Source organism: Psittacula echo (assembly GCF_963264785.1).
Source record: "Psittacula echo genome assembly, chromosome: 12".
Classification (NCBI taxonomy): domain Eukaryota; kingdom Metazoa; phylum Chordata; class Aves; order Psittaciformes; family Psittacidae; genus Psittacula; species Psittacula echo.
In genome coordinates, this window is record NC_137747.1 from 6,994,169 (window position 1) to 7,016,884 (window position 22,716).

The 22,716-nt window shown below is 50.1% G+C and overlaps 1 protein-coding gene across 1 annotated transcript in view; it reads right to left on the bottom strand.

The window, feature by feature from the left end:
* Window positions 1–22,716, bottom strand: part of LAMA5 (laminin subunit alpha 5) — a gene marked incomplete at both ends in the record, with an annotated part of 82,103 nt that overhangs the window by 41,868 nt on the left and 17,519 nt on the right. Inside the window, 4 exons of the mRNA XM_080627585.1 lie at window positions 1,600–1,697; window positions 2,151–2,321; window positions 2,681–2,799; window positions 5,775–5,892. Of these exons, the coding sequence (XP_080483711.1) occupies window positions 1,600–1,697; window positions 2,151–2,321; window positions 2,681–2,799; window positions 5,775–5,892 (506 nt within the window). The remainder of the gene's footprint in view (window positions 1–1,599; window positions 1,698–2,150; window positions 2,322–2,680; window positions 2,800–5,774; window positions 5,893–22,716) is intronic.

Sequence of the window (22,716 nt, forward strand, 5' to 3'; positions counted from 1 at the left end):
CAGCTGGGACCCATGATAAGAAGGGACAGTGCATCTGAGCCCAAACTGCCTCTGCAGTGCCTCTTGCCATGCAGTGTTATGGCAGGTATCACCATGCTGGCTCTGGGCTACCTGAGGGCAGGAGGGGAGGGATGACTGCCCAGCAGTGCCTACTTCATTGGGAAGGCTGCACACAGCTGCTGCTGAAGCCTTGGAGAATGGCAGCATTTCACCAATTACTCATTTTCTCAACTGAAAGTATTGCATTTCTGCTGACTTCTCCGTGCTCCCGGGCTTGCTAACAGGGTACAGCAATGCCAAGAGAAGTTCTGTTTACCCAGCAGCTTTGTCCTGATGTATCCCAAAGGGCTTTACAGATGTTCTGTGCTGACTGTACAAAGCACCCAAGTAGGAAATGTTTTCTCTTCCTGGCAAGCACGATCTGCTCTGTGTGAAATGCAACAGCTGCTTATGAACATGTGCTGCAACATTAGAGCATGGTTTGTGGCCAAGGGTGAAGATGCCAAATGCATCCCGATGAGAGTGGAGGAGGAGAATTTGGGGAGGCAGAGAGTTGTCAGGAGAAGTGGCACTGAACAAAGATTCCCAACACAACTCCTTCAATTCTCCCTCCCTTCCTGGAAAACCCCAAGCCAACAGTACACCAAGATGTTAAAGAATCACTCAGCACCATGAAGTGCTTTTGCCCTAGGACACCGATACTGCATCCAGCAGCACCAAAAGGTAAAACAAAACCAAGGAACTGTGCATTCAAATATTTATGAACTTCCCTTTGTCAGAGTTTGGCTTGCTAAGGCAGGATTGCTTACCAATGCATCTTTGTTTTAGTGCTTAGCACCTTTAACCTTGGCTGGGACTCAGTGGAATTTTATTTTAGAAGATCCAAAAGCTCTACATGATCCTGATGAGAAAGAAATATAAGCTTCCTTCGTCCAGCTCAATCTATCCATCCCTTTCATAAAGGCAATATTCAGGCTGCAAACAGATGGCTAAGAAGAAAACTTTCATGGTTTGAAGCAGCTCTTTGGCATTTCAAGTTGCCAAGGCAGATGGGAAGAGTCTCATGAGCCAAAAAGTAACTGCTTTGCATGCTCTTGTTCTTTTGCAAAGAGTAGTTGTTTAGCTATGTAATATAACCAATTTATGGTTCTTATGAGTAGAAATGGGCAGTAGAGTCTCTGGTTTCTTGGGAGAGCATCTGTCTATGAAAGCGTTGCCCCAGTGCTTAAGCCATGAAGGAAGCAAGAGACTTCTCTGGGCAAATTCAGAAACCAGTGCTGGGCTTTGATGAGAAAGCTGTTCAACAACAGTATTGTCCCTGTGCACCCATCCTCCCATTCCAGCACTGCTCCCATGGGGATGGCAAAGTGAGCAGGGAAACCAGACCAGGGAGCTGATCTGGCTGAAAAATAGCCTGTTTAAACAAAACACTTAATTTCCGCTACTTTAGCTGGACCAATTTCGGATCCCCTCTCAGGGCAGAGCTAGGAACAACAGTGCTCACACAACTATGAGCTCAGGCCAGGACACAACTCCCACTGGAATCTTTCACTCTTAGCACAATTCAAACACTTTTACAAAGAACATTGGAAAATGTACCTGTAAGGGTCATTGGGATCTTTGGCATCACAGACGTCTGCATGGCCGTGGCAGACACAGCGCCCTCCAATGCTGATATCTTTGATGCTGTAGTAATACTGGAGAACACAAGAGAAGTTGGACATTAGTATCTTCATGAATAAGCTTCATGACTGCCCTAAACTCAGCAGCAAAATGATGTGTTGGAATATTTCCCTTACAGTGACAAGCTGGACCTTGCAGGCTGCAATATCTAGCTATTGTAAGACCCATCACTGCTAACAGAGCCCATTAGCTATAAATCAGGCCTTCCAGCATAGCCAGAAAGTCACTAGTGATGCCAGGAGGCACTTCCCAGTGTCACATTGTTGGTGCTAAGCACAGCTCTTCCCAAGCAGCATCCAGCTCCAGCCACAGCAGCAGTGACATCGCTGCAGACATTCGGGGAGCACAAGTACAGAGAGAGAAAGTCCCCATGGGCAGCATCCAGGGATGTCTTCTCCTCAGAGGTAGCACACACAGCCCTCAAACACTTCCGTCTCATTAGCAAGAGGTATCAAGGTCTGCCTTACCCTCCTAGTCACCGTAGGGTCCCTTAAAGCTTTGCCCATGAGGTGCCCGAGCAGCGTGTTGGTCTGCAGGAAGCGCAGTCTGATGTTGGTGGCTTTGGTGAAATTCCGCAGGAGAGGCGAGTAGGAGAAGTTCATGGCTCCTGGGCGCCCGTTCACCAGAGAGACAACAATCTGTGAATGCAAGGAGGGGAAAAGCCACACTGGATGGGGCTTGGAGCAACCTGGTCTAGTGGAAGTGTTCCTGCCCATGGCAGGGGGTGGGAACCAGATGATATTTAAGATCCTTTTCAACCCAAACCATTCTGTGACTCTGTGGAAACAAATCTGTGCAATCCTATGAGGTGGAGGGAATTAATCCCTCCCTCAGCTGATCCCAATCCTTACCTCCCTTCAAGACAACTGAACCGGTTCCCTGCCAGCCTCATCTGGTTTAACTGAGCAGTTTAAGTGGCATTCAAAAGTCAATAAGGGCACCTCCAGTCACTGAGAAACCCTGGAGACCCCAGGGGATGGAAACGTGCAGCTCTCACCTCCCCGTTTTCTAAAGGCACAATCCGGGAGTATTCCGTGGTGCAGATGGCGTGGTCATCCCTGGTGATACGATCCACTGTTTGCAGTCCAAACTTCTCAATGCAGTCCCTCTTGGAAGCTGTTCATCCACCAGAGATGAGAGAAAAGGAACAATTCAGAGCCCTGTATTGATTTTTCCACACTGCTTGTGCTGAACTGAGGAAGGGCTCTGTGCTGCTGGAGCTCTGCTGATGGAGGAGCTCATACCATCATGTTCACATGGCTCCTCAAGGTCCGAAGGAGTGACCAGCACAGAACCACACAGTGGGAGCAACCACAAGGCATAGTCACCACAGAAATGCCAAGGCCACCCATAACCATCCTTTGGTGACAGCAATCTAGGGCTACTGCCACTAAGTGGCAATGCAAGGCTGGCTAAAGGCAGTCACACTGCTGGCCCTGCAACCTGCTTTGGAACACTGCATGCCAAGGCTCTCCTTGCTGCTGTAGGAATGTCCTGGCTTCCTTGCACGGCTCCTCCTGCAAGTCCAGCACGCTGGTCCCCAAGGATGTCTGACATCCCTGTGCTGGCACAGCCAAGTGAACAGGCTGGGGCAGCTCAGGACCTGATTGTGCAGGGTGGTGAGCACCCAGATCTACCCATGCAAAAACCTGCACAGTGCCACTCTCAGGGACTGTTCCCCCAGGGAAGAGGCTGGGGCAAAGGCTGCTCCTTCCTAATCCCATTTCACCTGTGCCAGGAGCTCTCAGCAGTGCAATGCTCCCGAGGGAAGAGAAAGAGAAGGCAGCCAACAGAACCTGCTGCTCCTGCCAGCACTGCGCAGCTCACAGGGAGCTGGTGGGGAAACATCAACCTAATTCACGGGAATAATCCGCCAGATCTGTTGCAATGTGCCTCCAGAAGGCATGCCCATCGCTCCACGTGCTGCACTGGTAGGCTAAGCCAGTCAGGAGGAACAGGAAGGGGGGAGCACATTGAGCTACTGCTTCCCCTGCCTTCACCTCTCTCTGTTGCTTCATCTCCAGCAATGCGGCCTCACTCCATGAAACACTGTTTTGGCAACAGCAGGAGCTTGGTTGAATCCACAGGAAGATGGTGTGGAAACATTTAACGTCAGGTCCCTGGCCACCAAGCTTTAGCTTCACCAGATGCTTTTTTAAAGGCAATTTATTCTGAAGCCCCAGGTGAGGAGCCTGTCACCACTGGCTCAAGATGATGGATTTCCATCATTTTGTGGCTCGGCATGGAGACAGGATGCTCAGCAAGAGCAGCTACTCAGGAAAACCAAAGAACTCCTCCAGTTACCGCAACCTGCACAACCACGTGAGCCAGAGATCAGGGGCTCTTTGAGCTAAACCAGAGCAACCCATCAGCCTTAAACCACAGCAATGCTTTAAGGGAACAACAAACTGCAGAAGCCTACCCTAGGCAGAGGAAAGGGCAGAGCCTCACTGTGCTATGGCTGCCTGCCCCTCCACGGTGGCACTGCCCAGCAAAGGGAGACAAAGTGGGCTGATCCTGCACAACACGATGAGCTGGGGCTCTGTGGGCCTGGATGGGCAGCTGGGACTGAGCATCTTTCATGTCCTGTCCCCATCTGAAGCGCTGTGTGGGGAATCCTTCATGCGGATAAACACCACCACCACCCGTGGTGCTCTCCCCAGCGTTCCTGCTTCTCCTTTGGTGGCCAAGGAAAGCACAGAGCTTCCTGCCGTGATGCATGGAGGATGTGCATTGCCATGGTCCCTCCAGAGCCCTTCAGCTGCACCAACAGATGCTTTCCATGAGTCAGTCCCTGCCCCCACAGGGATAAGCCCAAAAACACTTCAGCAGCCTGGCTGGGGATCACAGGGCAGCCTGGGGAACCCAACACCCCCCGTGATGAGCAGGGCTCGAGGGGCAGCGCTGAGCCCAAGGGGATGGTGTCATCCAGGGCACGGTCACTGGTGTCTCTAGAGGACACTTCAGTTTCTAACAGCTCTTATTACTGAACTGAGCAGTGTTTTTATTAGACCACCTACAGAACTCCTTAGGCCAAAAATAAACCTCTGCAAAGGACTTGTGCTAGCGAATCTGGCAGGTTTTGGAGCAGCCATTTCTTTATTTCTTTATTTCTTTATTTCTTTATTTCTTTATTTCTTTATTTCCATGGGAATTTTCCACTGGGCTGGATCACTGCACGTCACTTCTCAAGGGGGATGGTAACGGGAACTGATGTTGCAGGAGGGAAGGGGACTCCAGCCATTGCAGCATGGCCACTGCAAGAGCTCCCTGCTCAGCTCCAGATCATGCAATAACATGAGTGTAACAGACCCCAAGATGCTCCTTCCTGCACAAAAAAAGGCCAGCAAACCTAAAGCACAGGCTGACAGGTAAGCCAGAAATACGAGCCTTTAGGGGCAACCCACAGCAAGGCCTGTGAGTGCTCTGAGGTCCGTCCTTGCCAGGTTTTAAGCTCTGGCTGTAGATCTTAACTCACATCTTCTCCCAATTACTGAGGCTGCTTTAGGGAGGAACTGGTGGTTAACAAGTTCCTCCACATCTGGCTACCCCACAGACCCTTCGGGAAAAGGGGTTTGTAGAAGCAGCTGTTTCTACAAAGGGATCAGGTTTGAATCAGAGAAGTCAAAGGCACAGACTGGATCTCTGTAGCCACTGTCTGCAGCCGCTGCATCTGATCCCACCTAGCACAGTGGCAGGAGAGCAGTTCCCTGCCCCGCACAGGCTGTATCCGATCTCCAGTGCTGATAAACACAAAGGGACTATTTTCTGCATCCAGACTTTTCTGTTACTTGGAAGCTGGTCTGCTTCTGGAGAAGCTGAAATACATCCGTCTGGATGCAGTAGAGGACAGGCAGACAGAAGACAGCAGGGAGGAGATGATAAGATGATAAGAAATCTCATGTTTCAGATCTAGACAAGCAAAGTCCAACTGTGCCAGCTTTGGCATCCACATACATTTGGGTGTGCACCAACGAGTATTCTTTAAAAAACTCCAAACCCAGCCTCATACATGCACAAAGGGCTGCCTTCACCACGGCTCCACTACCTGGCATGAGGCTGCAGCTCCCTTGGAACACTGGCATACTTACAGGCGAAATACTGCCAGGGCTCGTAGGTAAGGCCAAAGTCAGTAGATCTCTCCAGCACCCAGAGGTCAGGACGAGGGGAATTGGCAAATTTGATCAGGACATATGCTACGTGGAAGAGCTGGAAGAAAGGAACACAGAGTTAGTTGGCTGCTCAAAGCATTGTGAAAACCAGGGAGAGCTTAGAGGGATCCAAGCTGAATACATGAGCTGGCACTTTGCAGATGCTGCTGCTCACAAGCAGCCTGCAGAGCAAAATCCTCCGTATCTAAAAGGATCGTAGTATGACATGGCTGCTGCAGAGCCAGATTAGGGAGCTCAGTTCCCACCAGAATGCAAACAAAACACAGACTTTGTGGCTATGGGCTGTGCTCAGGAGGCTGTGCTGGGAGACACCTTAGATTTAGCCTTGACCCGAGCAGGCAGCACTACAATACATAGCACTGTGGGTATGAAGCTGTCCTGTGAGCCTTGGCTTCTGGGTTGTTCTTGGGGTAAGAGGTTCCCACTGCACCTTGCATACAATACCACAACATCCTTACTTCTATTTCATGTTCTTAAGGCTCTCCACATAGCAGCTCTCCTTCCCCAGGTGCCACAGGGAAGGGAGAGCAGCACTTGCTTGGGCTGCTCCCATCTGTCTGGACACTGATGTGTGCACACACCCCCCTGCCAAGCATAAAATAAACGTACTCTTTAAAGAGCTAAATGTCAGTGCGGGAAGGAAACAAAAGCCGCAGCAGAATTTCCCTTCCCCGGCTGGCACAGGCTCGCTCCAAGAATCCCCACTCCATCATCCTGTCACAAAGTGATATTTAAAGGCAAATAAAGTTCTGTTATCAGAGAAAATTCCTAACGTCAAAAATAACCCAAAAGGGAGTTTAGCAGCTGAAAAGCAGAGATTTATAGGTCAGGAGTCTCTCCTCATACAAAGCTGGTGCTGTATGAGCATACATCCCCCCAAAGACTAACAGGTATCCACAGGGACACTTGTACAAGGGCAGGAAAAGGATGGCTCCCTGCCTGTCTCAGCTCTCCTGCCCCTGCCATGGCCATCTGCAGAGGAGCCAGAACAGCAGCCTGAAGCTCAGCTCTGCCCCAGCCACACACAGCGCTGAGCCAGAGGACGAGCATTAATAATAACAAGCCTCCAACACAGCCCCGACAATCCATGGAGGACTTGTTAAAGGGAAAAAGAGATAAGGAAGAGACATTTAAATCTACCAACTCATCCATAACACACATCTTGTTATGATCATTCAGCTGAGGGAGTCTGAGGGCTGTTGTGTGGGTATGGAGCGAGAGGACAAGTGCACTCATCCCTGTGGACCGGCACCAGCTCTTTCTCCTCCTCAGCAGGACACACAGACAAAAACTTCCTCAGGCTCCTGCTGGATGCTCCTCTGGCTGCTTTGGTTCCCACCACAGGCTGGCACCTGAACTTACACCTAGGGGTAGACCAAAGGGACTCCAGACATTTGCTCAGGATGGAGTGAACTCTGCACGATCCTGAAGCACAGCAGGTCAGAGGCCGTTCTCCAGCTGTGGATGGGCAGGAGGATGGGATTTGTCACTACTATCAGGGTTTGCACTGGTAAGGACTGCTGCCATCCAGCATTAAGATACCAAAGTGGTCACCCAACACAGTTCCCTGCTGTCAAAAGACTTGCAAGCAGACTGAGAAAAACCAGACCTAAATGCTGCCTTACCTCCCCTCTGCAAGCTCCATGTTGTCAAGGAACATGAAACGAAGCTTTTTTGGAGGAGCAGCATTTTCTGCCTGTTTACCCCCTCTGCAGAGCTGTTACTTGTTAGTGAAGCCCAAGAGGCTTCAGCTCAAGCAGCTGCTTCCTCTGCAGGACCAGTTCTCACAGCTCAACGTCTGCCTCTTAGCACGGAAACAGGGCTGACACCAACCAGTGAAGTTAAGTTACGCCTTCCCTCCACTGTAAATCCTCCTCCAGCTTTATTCTACAGGGAATAAACGAATGCTGCTGCTGGAATCTGGCACAGCTTTTAGGTAGACAAAATTCACCGCAGCTCCCATATACCTGCACACATTCTGGTCCCAGGCACCGGGAGAGCCTCTGCCCTGAACAACCAACCACAAGCACAACACTAGCAATGCGAGGCATTTCCCTATCTTCTGCATTTATCCTTTTGCAAAACCAGCTCCAAGTTCATAGTCAGTGAATCCCTGGAGTTTCTGGGGGGTCCTCACTGTCCAGTTTCGTGCTGGAAATAAAATGTTCCTTCTGAAATGTCCTCCAGGCCAAACTCCTCGCACTTTAATAAGCTCTCAGAAATCCCCTGCCTCTGGAGAACATAGGTTATGATCCGGCCAAACCAGTGCCTGGGGGAGTCAGCTTTTGCACACTGAGACTTGAAGCAAAACCAAGCATGGGGCTCAGGGCTTTACAAAGCGCAAACAGCAGCCAAGAAAAGAACCAGTGCTGCTGGTTGCTGTGTGCACTCTGGGACAGGGGAGTGGCGGGGTCGGGTATGCACAGGCTCCTGACCTGCACGAGCCCTCTCAAGCTGGAAGACGGCATAGCTGGTTTCAGGACATCTGAAGTCATGGGAGACACATCCACACATTGGGCACTGGGGAGAACTGTGTCCATGCTTGCTGGGAGCTGAAAGGCCAGTCCCAACCCCAGTGGCAGGGTTAAATATCCAAGACCAGGGGAGCACGCCAAGTATTTATTGCTGCTTTTCACAGGAAAGAACAACAACATCTGGCTGCTTACTGGATAGTGCTGGGTCAACTACAGTATTTCAGCTGAAGCCCAGTTTGGATATTCCTACCCTGCACTCAAAGCCAAACATGATTCCTGAGCTCCATACCCAAAACCATTGCTAGCCCTGCTGCACACTGTTAGACTGCTGCTGTTTTATTCCAGTCGTGACTGCAATTTTGGGACACAAAGAAGGCAGCCAACATGCACACCCACTGCCCTCCATGACCATTCCTACATGGAGCACTGAAAATATGCAGGAGTCTGTGACCGCAGTGAACCCCATCCTGGAACAGGAGCCATATCCTGGTACTCACAGGGATTTGTGTCACATCTGGCCAGGCCCCTGTCGCTCCATCCCACATCCTTATCTTGCGGAATATCAGATCCTGAAGGAAAACATCAAGGCAGATTGCTGCTTCCAGTGCATGTGCTGAGAAATCTCAGAGAGATACAGAGATGGAGCAGTAACCTCTAAAAATAGAGCTGGCACAAAAGCCAGACTTTTCAGTCCATGTTTAGCTCCAGTGCAGTTCTGCCCAACTAATATTGCAAGAAAAACGGCCGGGTTTTTTCCAAAGTCTTTATTTAGCTCCTATTATCAGTCAGATGAATAAAAACCTCTATGCTCCCAGTCCCTTAGGCAAATTTTTTCCCTTCTCTATGGAGGAAGGAGGTGAAGCACCAGATCTAACACACACACACTGGTCTCCAGTCAAGCAGATCCCTTGCTCTCACCCCTATAAAACCACGCCAGGTACAACTCAACCTTTGCCTGGGCTTACATGAAATGAGTTTTCAGCCAGGAAATTGTGACAGTATTTCAATAAGCAACCAACTATCTCTGAAGATAGTAACATCCCTCCATCCAGCTGCTGCTGTGTTAGTGTGTTTGGTGTACGTCCCTAGTAACAATCACTTGGGGCTGCCCCAGTGTCTAGAAGGATGGAGCAAGTCCTGGAGCCAGCAGAGGAAGATGGAGATGAGGGCATTTGCTCCATCTCCCACCCACTTCATCCCTTTTTGTGTGTTTGGGTAGTGGGCAGCTTTATCCAGCACCAAAATCCCACGTAAATCTAACACTGAGTTACTGCCCTGTGTCAGAGTTTGAAGATTTGAGGAGTAAAACCAGAACCAGCGGGGCAAGAGAGGACCAGCACGTTCTCTGTCCATCCATCCATCTACCTACCTATGGAAGCAGCACATGGTGGCAAACTTGCACATTTCTCTTGTATTCTCTCCCTCAAGACACTGATCCCACTTCTCCAGCTCTGGGAGGCACATGTGGAAAACAGGAGAGCAAAGCCGGACCCAGCCACATCCCATGTTTCTTTGGTGAAGGATTTAAGTCCCCGTGACAGTCCTCCAAGGTGTCACAAAGCCACACAGTAACATTTAATATACAAAAGTCAATTCCACATTGTTGTTAACAGTGGCAACTACACGTGGACAAACAGCAAGAGAGGCCCTTGTCTGGCCCTCTTTCAAAAAGGTACGAGCAGGCGGTGCTGGCCAGGAGCTATGTGTTGCTCTGCTCCTGGCCCTGGAGCACACAGGAGTAGTTTATATAGTAAACCACTCTCTAATTTTACACAGGACAGATTTATTACCTTTGGTGTTGACTTATTAAATAGCACCATGTAAAAACAAAGCAGTTCATCTCTTCCTAACCGCTGCTAAATATCCCTGTGGAGCGTGAGTGTGGATAGCGTTACCAGCGCTGCCGTATTCCTGCTTGGGATTTCCTGGAAGGATCGGATAGAGCAGGCGAGCAGGTGCTGCTCAGTGCATGGGCAATAAATCCCACTCTCAGGGGCACATGAGGCCTCCTGGATACGCACAGCATGGCCAGAAGCAGCAGCCAGCAGCAGTTTGGGGCGTACTGGGTCACGCACAGCAGCTCCAGACGTAGAATCATAGACTCACATCTGCAAAGCCCGGTCTGAAGCGGAGAACACAGGAAAAACCCAGATGAACCATTTCACAACCACTGTGTAAAGTGCTTTGGGTCTTCTTATCTTCACTTTTCCTCAAAGCTTTCAAAAGTGATCGATGCTTTTGCTTCCCCCTTCAAGCCCATCCATTCCTTGGGCCCAATACTGTGGCTACAAGCCCAAACCTGGAAGATGTGGCAGAGGCCAGAGCCTGGATGGGGTTACTGGTCCATAGCACCAAGGAAAAGCAGCTCCCTGGGAGCACAGGTCACCTCTGCCCAACTAAAGCTAGTAAGTGACCAAACCTCTTCATCCACCTTTTCTCTCTGCAAACAAGCACGTGGAAGGTGGGAAAGCCTGGGAAAGCCAGAGAGCTTTGGCTTGCTTTGAGTTGCTCTGGGTCAGTGACCTGCCCTTTTTGCATCTTTTGCCTGTAATCATTTATTCTCATGGAAGCAATGGATTTACTCATTAACAGTCTGACATCCCCCTGCTGCCCTACAGCGCACTGATTTCTTCCCAGTGCATAAATCAGAATCCTAAATCTCTCACATTTAGCTGCTGGTAAGTGTGTGCCTACCTTGTCTTTCCAATAACACAAGAACTATTTCAACCTCTTGGCAGCAGAAAAAGGTTCCAAGCAGGTCTGGCTTTTTATCCAGTCATTTACTGCAAGATACTCAAGCCCCTGAGACCAAACAAACCCTGCACAGAAAGGCACAAAAGTCAGTGTTTGAAAGATGGGTGTGAGCTCAAACACACTTTGCCCGTTTCCCTCCTTTGCTCACAGCAGCTCCTGCCTCATTCTTGTTTGTGTGCATGCCCAATCCTTGCTCTGAAAAGGACATTTTCCCCAAACTATTCTTGCTGGTTCTGAAGGAGAAGGTTCCTCCATCCTTGTTCTCCCAAGATTTAGACAGCCAAGTTTTAGAAACAATCATCCATCCCCTTTCACTGTCTGCAGAGCCCATTGCAACTCATCACACCCATGCTCAGAAGCCCTTCAGGTTTGGAACCACCTCAGAGAGAAATCAGAGCTGCAGGTAGGTAGCTCTTATCTTCCTCTGGGACAAGGCACAGGCTGCCCTGAGCCCACTGCTGCTGCAGGAGGTGACAGCATCCCCTGCCCGGCCCAGGACATGCACAGACGCAAGCTCAAGGAGAGAGGACGGAGCTGCAAAGCTGCAGCTGTTCACACACCTCTGCAGGGCTGGGGAGGGAGGTGAGCACCAGACCCGGGCACAGGGAAGGGACTGGGTTTGGCACCAGCTTGTTTCCAAATTCTTCTCTCAAAACTCAAGGGGTTTATTGAGAGAGAGCAAGGAAAAGCCTCTCCTGGAAAGCACAGCTGTGGAGCTACCAGGCAGCATGAAACCTGCTCAGTGATGTAACAGCAGCAGCCACCCAAGGTCTCATGATGTTATTTTACAAACAGTTGCTGTTCCCTCTCTAAGCAGCTCAGCTTAAGGAACAGCTGATAGAGCATTTTCCACAAAGGAGTTTTCTTTAAACACCACTTCTGAAAAGGATTTGGCTCGTCCAATTTCACACACACACTGCTTTATCTTCACAGCACCCTCCTGTGTGCATTGTCCCTCCCCAGCCAGCGCCATACGCTCCTGCCAAAAATCCTCAGGGAACCAAATCTGCATGCAGCACTTGGCAGGACACAGCAGTGCCATCACTTGTGGCTCCACGAGCCCGCACAGGGCTGAATGGAAGATCTGGATAGCCAAGTGTTAGAAATAACCACCAATGGGGCAGCAGTAGAGCCTGACAAGCAGCATGTTCAGGCAGCTGACACTAAGGAGAGGGGCATGGAGGAATATGGGTAGGATGCAGGTTTTGGGGAGCATCCTGTTAAATCCATGCCTGCCTGGAGCTGCAAACAGCAAGTGCCACACAGCCACACATACAGCGTTCAGGGGATGCTGACACAGCAACCTGCACATGCTCAAACACAAGCTTGTGCTTAAACCCCAGCAAGTGGGGTCCCTCCTGAACGAGCCCTTTCTGTGTTTGGCCAACAGACACCCAAGTGCCACTGGAGACAGATACGCCCATGGTGGGTGTAGGTAACTGCAGGCGTCACAGCAGAGCAAAATGCGGTCAGGATAGAAGGGGATGGATGGAATTCCTTGGGATGAGGCTTTAGTCACTTACAGATAAGGCCTTCACCCACACTAAGCTCTCACTGTGCATTAGGAGATACCCTGCACTTGGCTGAAATGGCCTTTGCAACTTATGAGGCTGCTGGGAGAAGTGTAAAGTAACCCCTTACAGACAAGACTTAAATATTTGTCTTTCAGAGCAAACTTGAACAAGCACCTCTCTGGCCTGGAAGGACATGGCCAGGCTAGGATGAAGGGCGCAATGCCCCCCAATCAGTTCCTGCAAATAAACCTTTTAAGTCCACTTCACTTGGCTCTGTCTGGGTCATTCTCCAGTGCTCCTGTTCACATGGACAACCTCTTGCAGGAGCAGCTCACCCCAATGCTGCCTTTGCTCAGGGAACAATCTTAAACCAACGTTTCAAGAACATCAACTGGTTGCTTTGGGAAGGAAGACTCAAACAACAGACGATACACACGTACAAAGGAGAGGCTGGCACAATATGCTGCCACAACATATCCCTGCATGGCTAAAGCCCCCATCTATCATGACTTCTTGCTATATATAGAGAATAAGGTCCAACTCTAGAGCAAAACCTGTCCCTGTTCCCCAGTGACTGCGCATCTCTGCGCAGCAGGCACTTGAGCAGGGCTGGAGGAGAGCCCAGCCCAGGCTTTACCAATGATGGTTTGATGCCAAACCATCAAAGCAGTCTGTAAGGCCTCCTGGGGCATCCACTCCTGGGTCAGAGAGAATGGATGGGCTTGGAGTCAAGAGCTGTAATATTTCTCATAGTGATGGCCCTGCCTGGTACCTCTTGTTTATCAACAGTCTAATGGGGTAGAAACGATGACCTTGAGCACAAGGAAAAGAAAGAATCTCATTAAAAGCCCATGCTCATCACTCTCCCAGCCAAGGACAACATCACCATGAGAAGATTTCACCAAGAATTTGGCAGTCATTGCTCAGAGCTGCTCCCAATCTTTCCCATTCCTTCCAGTATAATTTAACAGCTCTCGGTTAGGCTGGTTAACTGTTCACCCAGCTGCACACACACTGACAGGCACAGAAGAAAGTGTTCACAGTAACTGGTTGTTTGCTCTCAAAACATATAGAAGGAATCCGTGACTTTGGCAGCAACCGTGATGAAACCAAGTCATTAGGACATGGCACATTCCAGGTCCAGATGTATGGGCACAGCTGGGAAGAAGCGCAAGTCCATGGTTCAGCGCAGCACAGCTCAAAGGCTCTGCTTGTCCTTGAGTCCTCCAGGCTCTGCCCATGCACCTCCATGACCTTTTCTGGGATAACAGGGGGCTCTCCTGCACATCATCTCCTTTGATTCCCACTCCTGGAAGCCACCACCAGCTGGGGCAGGCACAGCACAGCCTGCAAGATGCAAAGTGTTCACGTCCTTATAAATTAAAGCCCCAGTGGATTTGCGAGCGGAGCTGCCTGCCCTGAGCCCAAGCTCCCACACAACCAAGGAGGAATTCAGCGTGCACTAGGCCAAAATTCCTCAACTTCCTCCAAACAAACAGCTCCTCACTAAGAAATCTGGTCTGACCTTTCATACCACTTCAGTTCTTCTGCTCTGCAATTCAGCAGCAGAGCCATCAATTTTTGCATGATTTCTATATGCAAACAGTGTGGACCACTGCAGATCGGCTTGGGAGAGCTGAAGCAAATCATTGCCTAGCATGATAAGTGGCACCTACATTGTACTGCTGATGCCTAAGCTCAGCGAACACTGTTTGTGGCTAAATAACACCCCAGTAAGGACGGGGTACCTACTAATGCAGGGTATTTCAAGCCAAGCAAAGAAACTGGCACATTCACAAAGGAGAGTCTGTCTGGTTCTCAGTTCAGGTCCAAACTGGGCTGGAAGGTAGACAGCCCAAAATGAATCTCAAGCTCCTATGAGATACAGTGCTCAGCAATTTCCAGAACCATCCTTCAAGAATGGATTTTGGCTTGAAAGAGTCTTAAACCCCCTGGAGCCAGCGTGACCCTGCAGCCAGCTCCCATAGCTCACTGTATCTGCCCATCACCACTCTGCTTTCAACACCTCCCAAACTCAGGCAGTTAGAGAGAGAAACCTGCAACGCAGACAGGCAGAGACCTCTCTCCCTTAGATTAACAAATCCCTAATGATGTAACACCAAATTCCCAACAAGCTGGGGTGGGAGGGTGGAAAACCAAGACAAAAGGCACAGCAATGAATTTCTCCTCTTTGTGAAAGTGTCAGACATCACAAGATGGATTCGTGGCACAAGAATGCAGGGGAGTAAAAGCTCAAGAGGTTACATGAGAGACCTTGTGATTTAGGCCAGGTATAAGAGCAAAATCCTTTAAATCCTAAGATTAACAACCTAAGAATTCAGTGAAGGAATACACATGTCATCCAGCTCTGAACATACAAACTTATATCTAATGGATGGTCCCAGTTAAACTAGAAGGTGCTCGAGATACATCACAAGCCAAGCTGGCTGTGCAGAGAGAAATAAGCATCCCAAAGGCAAGAAGTTCAGCTTTCCTTGAACCTTCCATCCTGGCAGTTCACCTGTAATCTCTGAAGTGCATTACCTCTACTTGCAGGGCTTACTCCAGCCTTCTGCTGTTATCTTACTTCCAGCCTCTTCCTGCCCCACTTCAAAAAGAACATCTAACATCACAGAACAATATGAATGAGCTAAAAAGAAGCATGTATATATATACACACCAGTCCAAACTCTTTGGCAACCCAACTATCCAGCACATTTGCAAAGGCAGGATGGGGTTTTGCATGCAGAGGTGAGGAGAAGCAATCTCCCCCAGCTGCTGAGGACAGCGTAACTATGGAATTCCTCCAGCACCTTGAGCACAGCTTGACAGGTAAAGCACTGGTCAAACCAGACCAACCTATCTGCCACCCATCACTGATCTCAAGCTTGGCAACACCTACTGGACTCATGGGAGAAGGAGGAAAGGCAAAGACATCTCAGCCATGTTTGTGCCAGGACCATAAGACATGGTCTACATGGTCTACAAAGCAGCCAATCTTCAACCTTCTTTGGACAACAACCATGAAGCAGTTGATTCCTGCAGTTGTATCTGCAAGAGTGCACTGAAAAGTGTTCCCAAGGAGCTGGAGAAAGCAACCTTCTCTCTCTGGGTGAGGAGACCATGTCCCAGAGAAGACCTTTTCTACAGACAACATACACTCATGACTACTGAGAGAAATCTCCATGCCTGTCAGACCAGCAAGGTGGATCCCAGGCAGCCTTCTTCCTTGACAGCATAACAGGATGCACACATCTGTCCCACAGCAACAGTCAGGCACCAACAAGATGCCTCAAAAGGCATCTGAGCTGCCCCGCTGAGGAACATGCAGGACAACAGCCCCTGCAGCTCTTTTCCCCCACCAGTTTAAATAAAACCCCAAAACCAGAACATCCCAGCACTTCCCACACAGACCAGGGCTCACCAGGCACAGCCAGAGCCCAGCCTGCTGCCATGGGATTGTTGCTCAAGCCTGGATCCACCCAGGAAGAGCTGGTTATGACAGCTGAGGCTCCATTCGAGACAGACTTAATCTCCCAAGATAAGGCTTGTCTGTGGTGAAAGGAAATTGGCTGCTTTGTTTCAAACCAGAGCTCCATTGCAAGTACCTTTATGCATACACTCACATCTCCTCCTCCGAGCTGCTCATCCCCATGGGTCAGCACTGAATAAATCACTGCAGCAGCTCCCGGCCAGCACAACCCATGGTGCTGAGGGCTGAGGTCTTCTGTGAACCCCTCCTGGGACAGACTTAATTGGACCCTTTAGACTCTCTTCACATTTCCAAGAGAGGCCGCAGTCCCTCAGCACTATTTGCTCATTGTAGAAGCAAACTCAAGAGCTCTATCCATCAAAGCCTGATGCTAATGAAGACCAGTAACCAATTAGCAATGCCCCAACTGCCTCCTCAGGGGGCTCTAAAGCCCAGATGGGCTGCAGGGTGTTCACCTACTCTGGCTATGCTGCAAGTCTCTTGCAAAGCAGCTTTGAGGTCATCCAGGCTATTCAAGTTTTGAGCTATTTTTAGGGCTCTGAATTATGTAGGGATATCCGGGAAGACCTCACAGATCTAGTCCAATTCCCACAGAGTTCAAGACCAAATTGCTCACAAACTCACGTTATCCTCAAGGGTTTTCTCTTGATGTTTGGCTTATGCCCTCCTGCTTCTATTGGTATTTTAATTCCTTTAAAAATTCTTATTAAACATTGAAGTGAAAAATATGCTGCAGTCTTTGTGGGCGAAACAGATTTTAAAGCATTCCCACATTGGGAATGAAGGTCTAAAATGCCTGAAAAGTCAATTCACATCCTGCTTCCTTCTTAGCTTTGGGCTCTTACCACAGAAAACAGAGGAGAAAAAGAGGATGGAGACATCTTTAAAGGCACATAGGCAGGAGAGAGCAGGGTGGGTGATTTAAGATCCAAGTTGCCAAACTTCAGCAACACAATTAACTAAGATCAGCTGGAATAAATGCAAGGTGGTGTCCTGCCACCCTCTCATTTGCAGCAGTGCCCTGGCCATGCTGGCCTGGCCAAGCTCACCAGAAGCATGCAAGCTGGAGCACCCTTGCTATGAGCAAAGCAACACTGGCAGAGGAGGGAATATTCCACAAAGCTGGAATTCACCCCTCCTCCTCTTCATCCAAAATAGCCCCATTACCAGCTTATCAGGCTCACTGCAGAACTCAACTGTTCTGGGGTCAGATGAGGAGAAAGGAGTCGTAGGATGGAGATCTGCTGCAAGAGCAATGTGTGTTTGCCGACAGCAGGAACGCTGGGAGGCTAATGCAATGGGGATGCTAAAGATTCCTGATCATTTCTGCTTTGGTTTTTGTTTGTCTGGGGGTTTTATCAATGCAAAGCTACCTGAAGGCAGAACCAGACACTTGGTTATTGAATCTAGACCCAGACAAAGTGAATGTGCACAGCCCATATGTTAAGGCAAGACCACAGCGACTCCTGAGCCCGTTCATCACAGCAGCCAAGACCTGCTGCATGCTGCTGCATGGAAAACAAGTGTTACTCACTCGCTTGTCTACAGCATATTACATTTTGAAATATTTATTGCCATCCCAATTGGAAGAAAGAAACATTTCTCTCTTGGACATAATGAAAACCACATTTCCAGCCCTTCACAGCTGGAAGCTGGAAAGGTGGCCAAAGAAAATCCCTTTTTTTTTTGCCTCCTTTAAAGTAAGCATCTGGAAAACTCCTTTGCTGAGGAAGGGGAACCCTCCCCAACCGACCCTGGGGAAAGAGTCAATTAAACTTGGTCACAATTCACAGGCAGGAGCTGATAAGATCATATCGTGAGTGTGATATCAACATCGTGTTTTCTGTCTGCCCCTGGCAGCTCCACTCCGGTAGGATGAAAAGAAGCTGCTTTTCGTTAATGAAATGCAGCAGCTCCCCCAGGCAGAGGGTTCAGTATGGTTTCAATCAGCCACTGAAATATCAGGGAATTCTTTAATCTCTACCATACATCTCTTTGCCTGATACACTCTGGGTGATGCTGACATGATCCTGCTTCCCTGGGATGGCAAGTGAGCTCCCTTCCACTCCCAGCTTCAAGCTGTCCCTGGGAACAGCTCCTCCAGCCTGAATCATAGTATGGGCAGGGTTGGAAAGGACCTTAAGATCACCCAGTTCCAACCCCTGCCATGGGCAGGGATGCCTCACGCTAGACCATGTCACCCAAAGCTCTGTCCAACCTGGCCTTGAACACTGCCAGAGATGGAGCATTTACCACTTCCCTGGGCAACCTCTGCCAGTGCCTCATCACTCTCACAGTAAAGAGCTTCTTTATATCCAGCCTGAACTTCCCCTGTTTCAATTTGAACCCATCACCCTTCGTCCTATCACTAAAGCCCCTAATGAAGAGTCCCTCTCCAGCATCCAACCCCTTCAGACACTGGAAGCTGCTCTGAGGTCACCTCACAGCCTTCTCTTCTCCAGCCTGAACAGCCCCAGCTTTACAGCAGGAACACAGCAGAGGGAATTACAAGTGGCCCAGATGAGTCCCTGTTCCCTTCCTTCCCTTCCACAGGACAGCTCCTCTTGCCCTCACACCTCCAGCAAACCCCTGCTGTCGGACGCATGGATGGCTTTCCCCAGAGCAGCCGATGAGAACAGAAGTGCTCTGCTTTGGACAGGCTTGCCTGGGAAAATGTTTCTCCTCTCAATTTCATGGCAGGTTGGAATTCTTTCGGAGGGAGGACTCTGTGGGGTTGTTCCTAAGGAACACGCTGTGTTATTGTAACTACTAACAGGAAATGGATGGCTTGCTCGGTGGTGGGACAGAAGGCAGTCCCTCTGGGGCAGGCTGCTCACTGTCCCCACCATGGATGCATCCTGTGTGCCAGTGGCACTGCTGGCTGTGCAGTGGAGACTGCCGAAAGCACTGGACACCCCTCAAAGGACCAGCAGTAGATACAAGGGAAGAGGGAAGGCACAAGCCAGAGCCCATCCAGCACAGTCTCCCATAGCTGTGGGGCAACCAAAGCCTAAAGCCTTCCTCTGGGTTTGCTGCATCCACCATGGACACCAAAGGCACTTCCAAAATGAAGTGTGTCACCTCCCCTCCTTATGGGATGGACAGACCCTTCTCCCCTTTCCCCCCCCTCTGCCTTACTGGAGCCCTGGCTACTGTGTACCAACCACTGGGAGGAAAAGCTGCTTCTGGCAAATGCAAGGCACTGAGAAGCAGAATCAGCTCACGCTGTTCTGCAGCACGCACTTATCTATCTCTGCAGGCAGCCCAGCTCTGCCAGAACAAACAGGACATCAAATAAACAACACATTAAGATGAAGCACGCTGCAGACACGTGCGGTCACTCTGGTCTCGAGCCCCAGCGGCTCCTGCAGCTCAGACATCTGCGGCTGCTTTGCTTTGCTCACCATAGAGCCCTGCTTTTCTGACCTGCACAGGGCTGCCTTGGAGGTAACGTTGCTGCAGAAAGCAGGTCTTGCTGCTGACAGACAAACCCAGCTCAAACATAACAGCTTCACTTAGCTGAGGACCGATGCCTTTGACACACCTCCAGCTATCCTGGTCAGAAAGGGCTCAGCAGACAGAGAAGAGGCCAACAGCAAACAACATCCCTCCTGTAAGCGTTGTGCTCAGGCAGCCCTGAGCCAGCAGCAGCACTAATCCACCTGCCCACATTTCCAACACTGGATTTCTGGCTGGTGAGGCAGAGACCCGCAGGAAGAGGCATAGCCCAGAGCTCCTTGAGCCCCACAGGGTGTTTCAGGTCACGCTGCTGACCCAGTTCCCAATCCGGGAGGGTGTTATTCCCACCGGCAGTGCTGCCAGCACAGCACCTGTCCCCCCTCTCCCTGTCAGCAACCTGACCCACGGCAGCTCCACCACGGACACGCTGACATCCTGTCCTGGCCCCAGGGACAACTGAGGCATGCGGGGCAGGGACACTGAACCGCATCGGGTCTCGCTGCTGACGTGAGATGCAGGAGTTAGGATGTGGGGAAAATAAACCCCAGAGCTGTTCCAGCACCGGCACCAGACAGTGCCCCAGAGGGTGGCAGACATCTCCGGTTCCCCCCTTCCCAATGGTGTCGGTACACAACTGATGGGTTCCACCACTGCCAAAACCCAAGCCCTCATCCCCACTCCCTGCCCAGAAAACATCACCCAGGGGACTTTATTACCTCTCAATGCAAGAAAAAGTACCACAAGTACTAGTTATGGATACAGCATAAGCATGGGATTACAGACTCAGCATGCCCTGACCACCAGTGCGCGTCCCTGCTAGAGCAACGTGGGGCCATCAGCACTGCAGGCACAGGCATCTCCATCGGGCTCCAGGGTTTGCTCTCCATTCAGGAGAGCACACAACTGCACACAGGGAGATACATGCTACTGATCTGTCTCCATCCACGCTGCTCCTCCATGGAGCAAGAATGAAGGACATGGGGCTGATGCTTCATTTTGGAAGCGGCAGTAGCATTGCTGCAGCATGTCCTGCTACTATGAGATTAACAAGAAGCTTTTAACAACCTGGTGCGAGTATCCCAAAACACCTTCAGAGCAGCCATTTAACTCCTACCATTTGCTGAACACTTGCAGTTCTAGAGGCAAGGACCTTGCAAGGGCAATTCAGCACTGAATGCAGCACCAAGTGTAACAGCAATGTGAGCATCGTGGGCTGCTGGGAAGAAGTGGCACTGCTCAGCAGGACACTTGCGAACCTGAGCAGTTTGGCTCACAAGCTGTTGGAAGCTGTACTCTGCAGTCCCCGGGAGGCCACTGCTCCCAACGGGAGCTTTATAAATACTCTCCAGGATAAACATTTGTAAATAGTGTCTTTTAACTTGCCCGGGACCAGATTCTTGATCTCCTGTTTTCAAAGAGAGTCACCATCTTCAAAGGAGGGGAGGCAAAGCCATTCACGCAGGCAGGGTAGCTACAGCAATGCAGTTTGGCACTGCTCTCCAAGGCTGCTGTGGTGAGTGTTTATACTAGATGTGCTGCGTGTGTCTCCCGAGCACAGCCAAAGCCTCCCAGCACTGTTCCCAGGCACAGGGAACATCGTCCCGACAGCCTCCAGAAATCGGATCTGCCTGGGGAAAGGTGATCTCCTCCATACCCTGCTGCTGAGGGACAGGGGTCACATTCTGCTAAGATCACAGCAAAGCAGACTGGCATCTGCCTCCAAGCCTCACGGTTCATGAAATCAATATATGGGTTGTGGTAGTAATTTTACCTCCTCTGCTCTTTGAAGAGTTCTCTCCCTCCCCCTTCTGCTGGCCACGAAACCATACCCTGGGTGGTCCCTTCCAAGGCTGTAAATTGGGTTGTTGAAAGCCTTTGCAAAAGAGAGGTCAGATGCCTTATAAACCAAGCAAACCCCATTGTGCTAGACAACTATTTGCCATTATTCAGAGGATATCTACATCCACACTGCTGCTTGCGCCACAGCAGGCATCAAACCTCATCCAGATGCACCCACATTGCACCCGTTTCCTCCAAAACAGCATGTGAAGATGAAACTCCTGGTGCCATGCCCTAGACCTCCAGCTCTAGTTACAGAAAGAGGCAAAGGTGGTGCGAGTTGTGGAGCTGCTGCCCTTCACTATGGTTGGTAAACCTCCATACAGAAGAGAAACCTGTTGGGAAGCAGAGCTCAGACTCAGCACTCTCCAATTCAATGGGCCCACAAGCAAGGAAGATGTCCTTGAAGAAGCAGCCATAAAACCCAGTGTCTTCTCTGCAGGTTCAGCCACAAGCAGGCAATAGAATGTACACGCTTGGAGACGTACACCTGCACATATACACACACAAGGATAATCCAGAGCCTAGCGGCTACCAGGAGGCAATTGCACACTGTGAAGCTACTGCTGAACACTTACTAAAGGAAAAGGGAAAGAAAACAACAGAAGCAGCCACAATCCTTCTCATCAGAAACAGTAATTTCATGAGGACACCAGCCACACTGTCCTTACAAACGATGTTAATGTGGCCAAAAGGCACAGTGCAGCGCATGGGGCTGCTCAGCCCTGGCTTGGCTGGAGCCATTGACAGTGTGGACAGCAGAGCCCTGTCCCAGCACCAGGCTGCAAAAGTGCATATGCTACCTGGTCCCAGAGTCTGCATGGGATACTGAAAGCACTTCCTAGGACTTCACAGTATCCCTATTCTGATGGTTGGAAAGAAGGACAAGAGGACAGAGAGCAGAAGCAACACCATGCAAGCATGTGACAGCAACTTTCAAACCAGTTTTTCAGCTCCTTTCCATAAGCTGACAGCCACATGAGAAATTGCAAACTGTGCTGCATACACTACAAATCCTACTAAAAAAAGAGAATGATTGCCTTGCAGAAAGCCCAGCTGCCCAGAAACTTGGGAAAACCCATCTGTCCCTAGAGGTGCTCCCACTGCTCCAAGCCATACAGCATCACTGCAGAGCAAGCACACATTCACAGCTTGCTCAGCCCCTCCTGCTTCCCTGCTCCCACTGCCCAGCCCTGGAAAGGAACAGAGATAAGGGGAGTGCTACAGAAAACACAAGGGCTTAAGAAAGCTGTGATTTAGTAGAGATAAAAGGTCTGGGTGTGTAAGCACACACCACTGAAAGACCACTGCTGAAAGAAGGAAGGGCA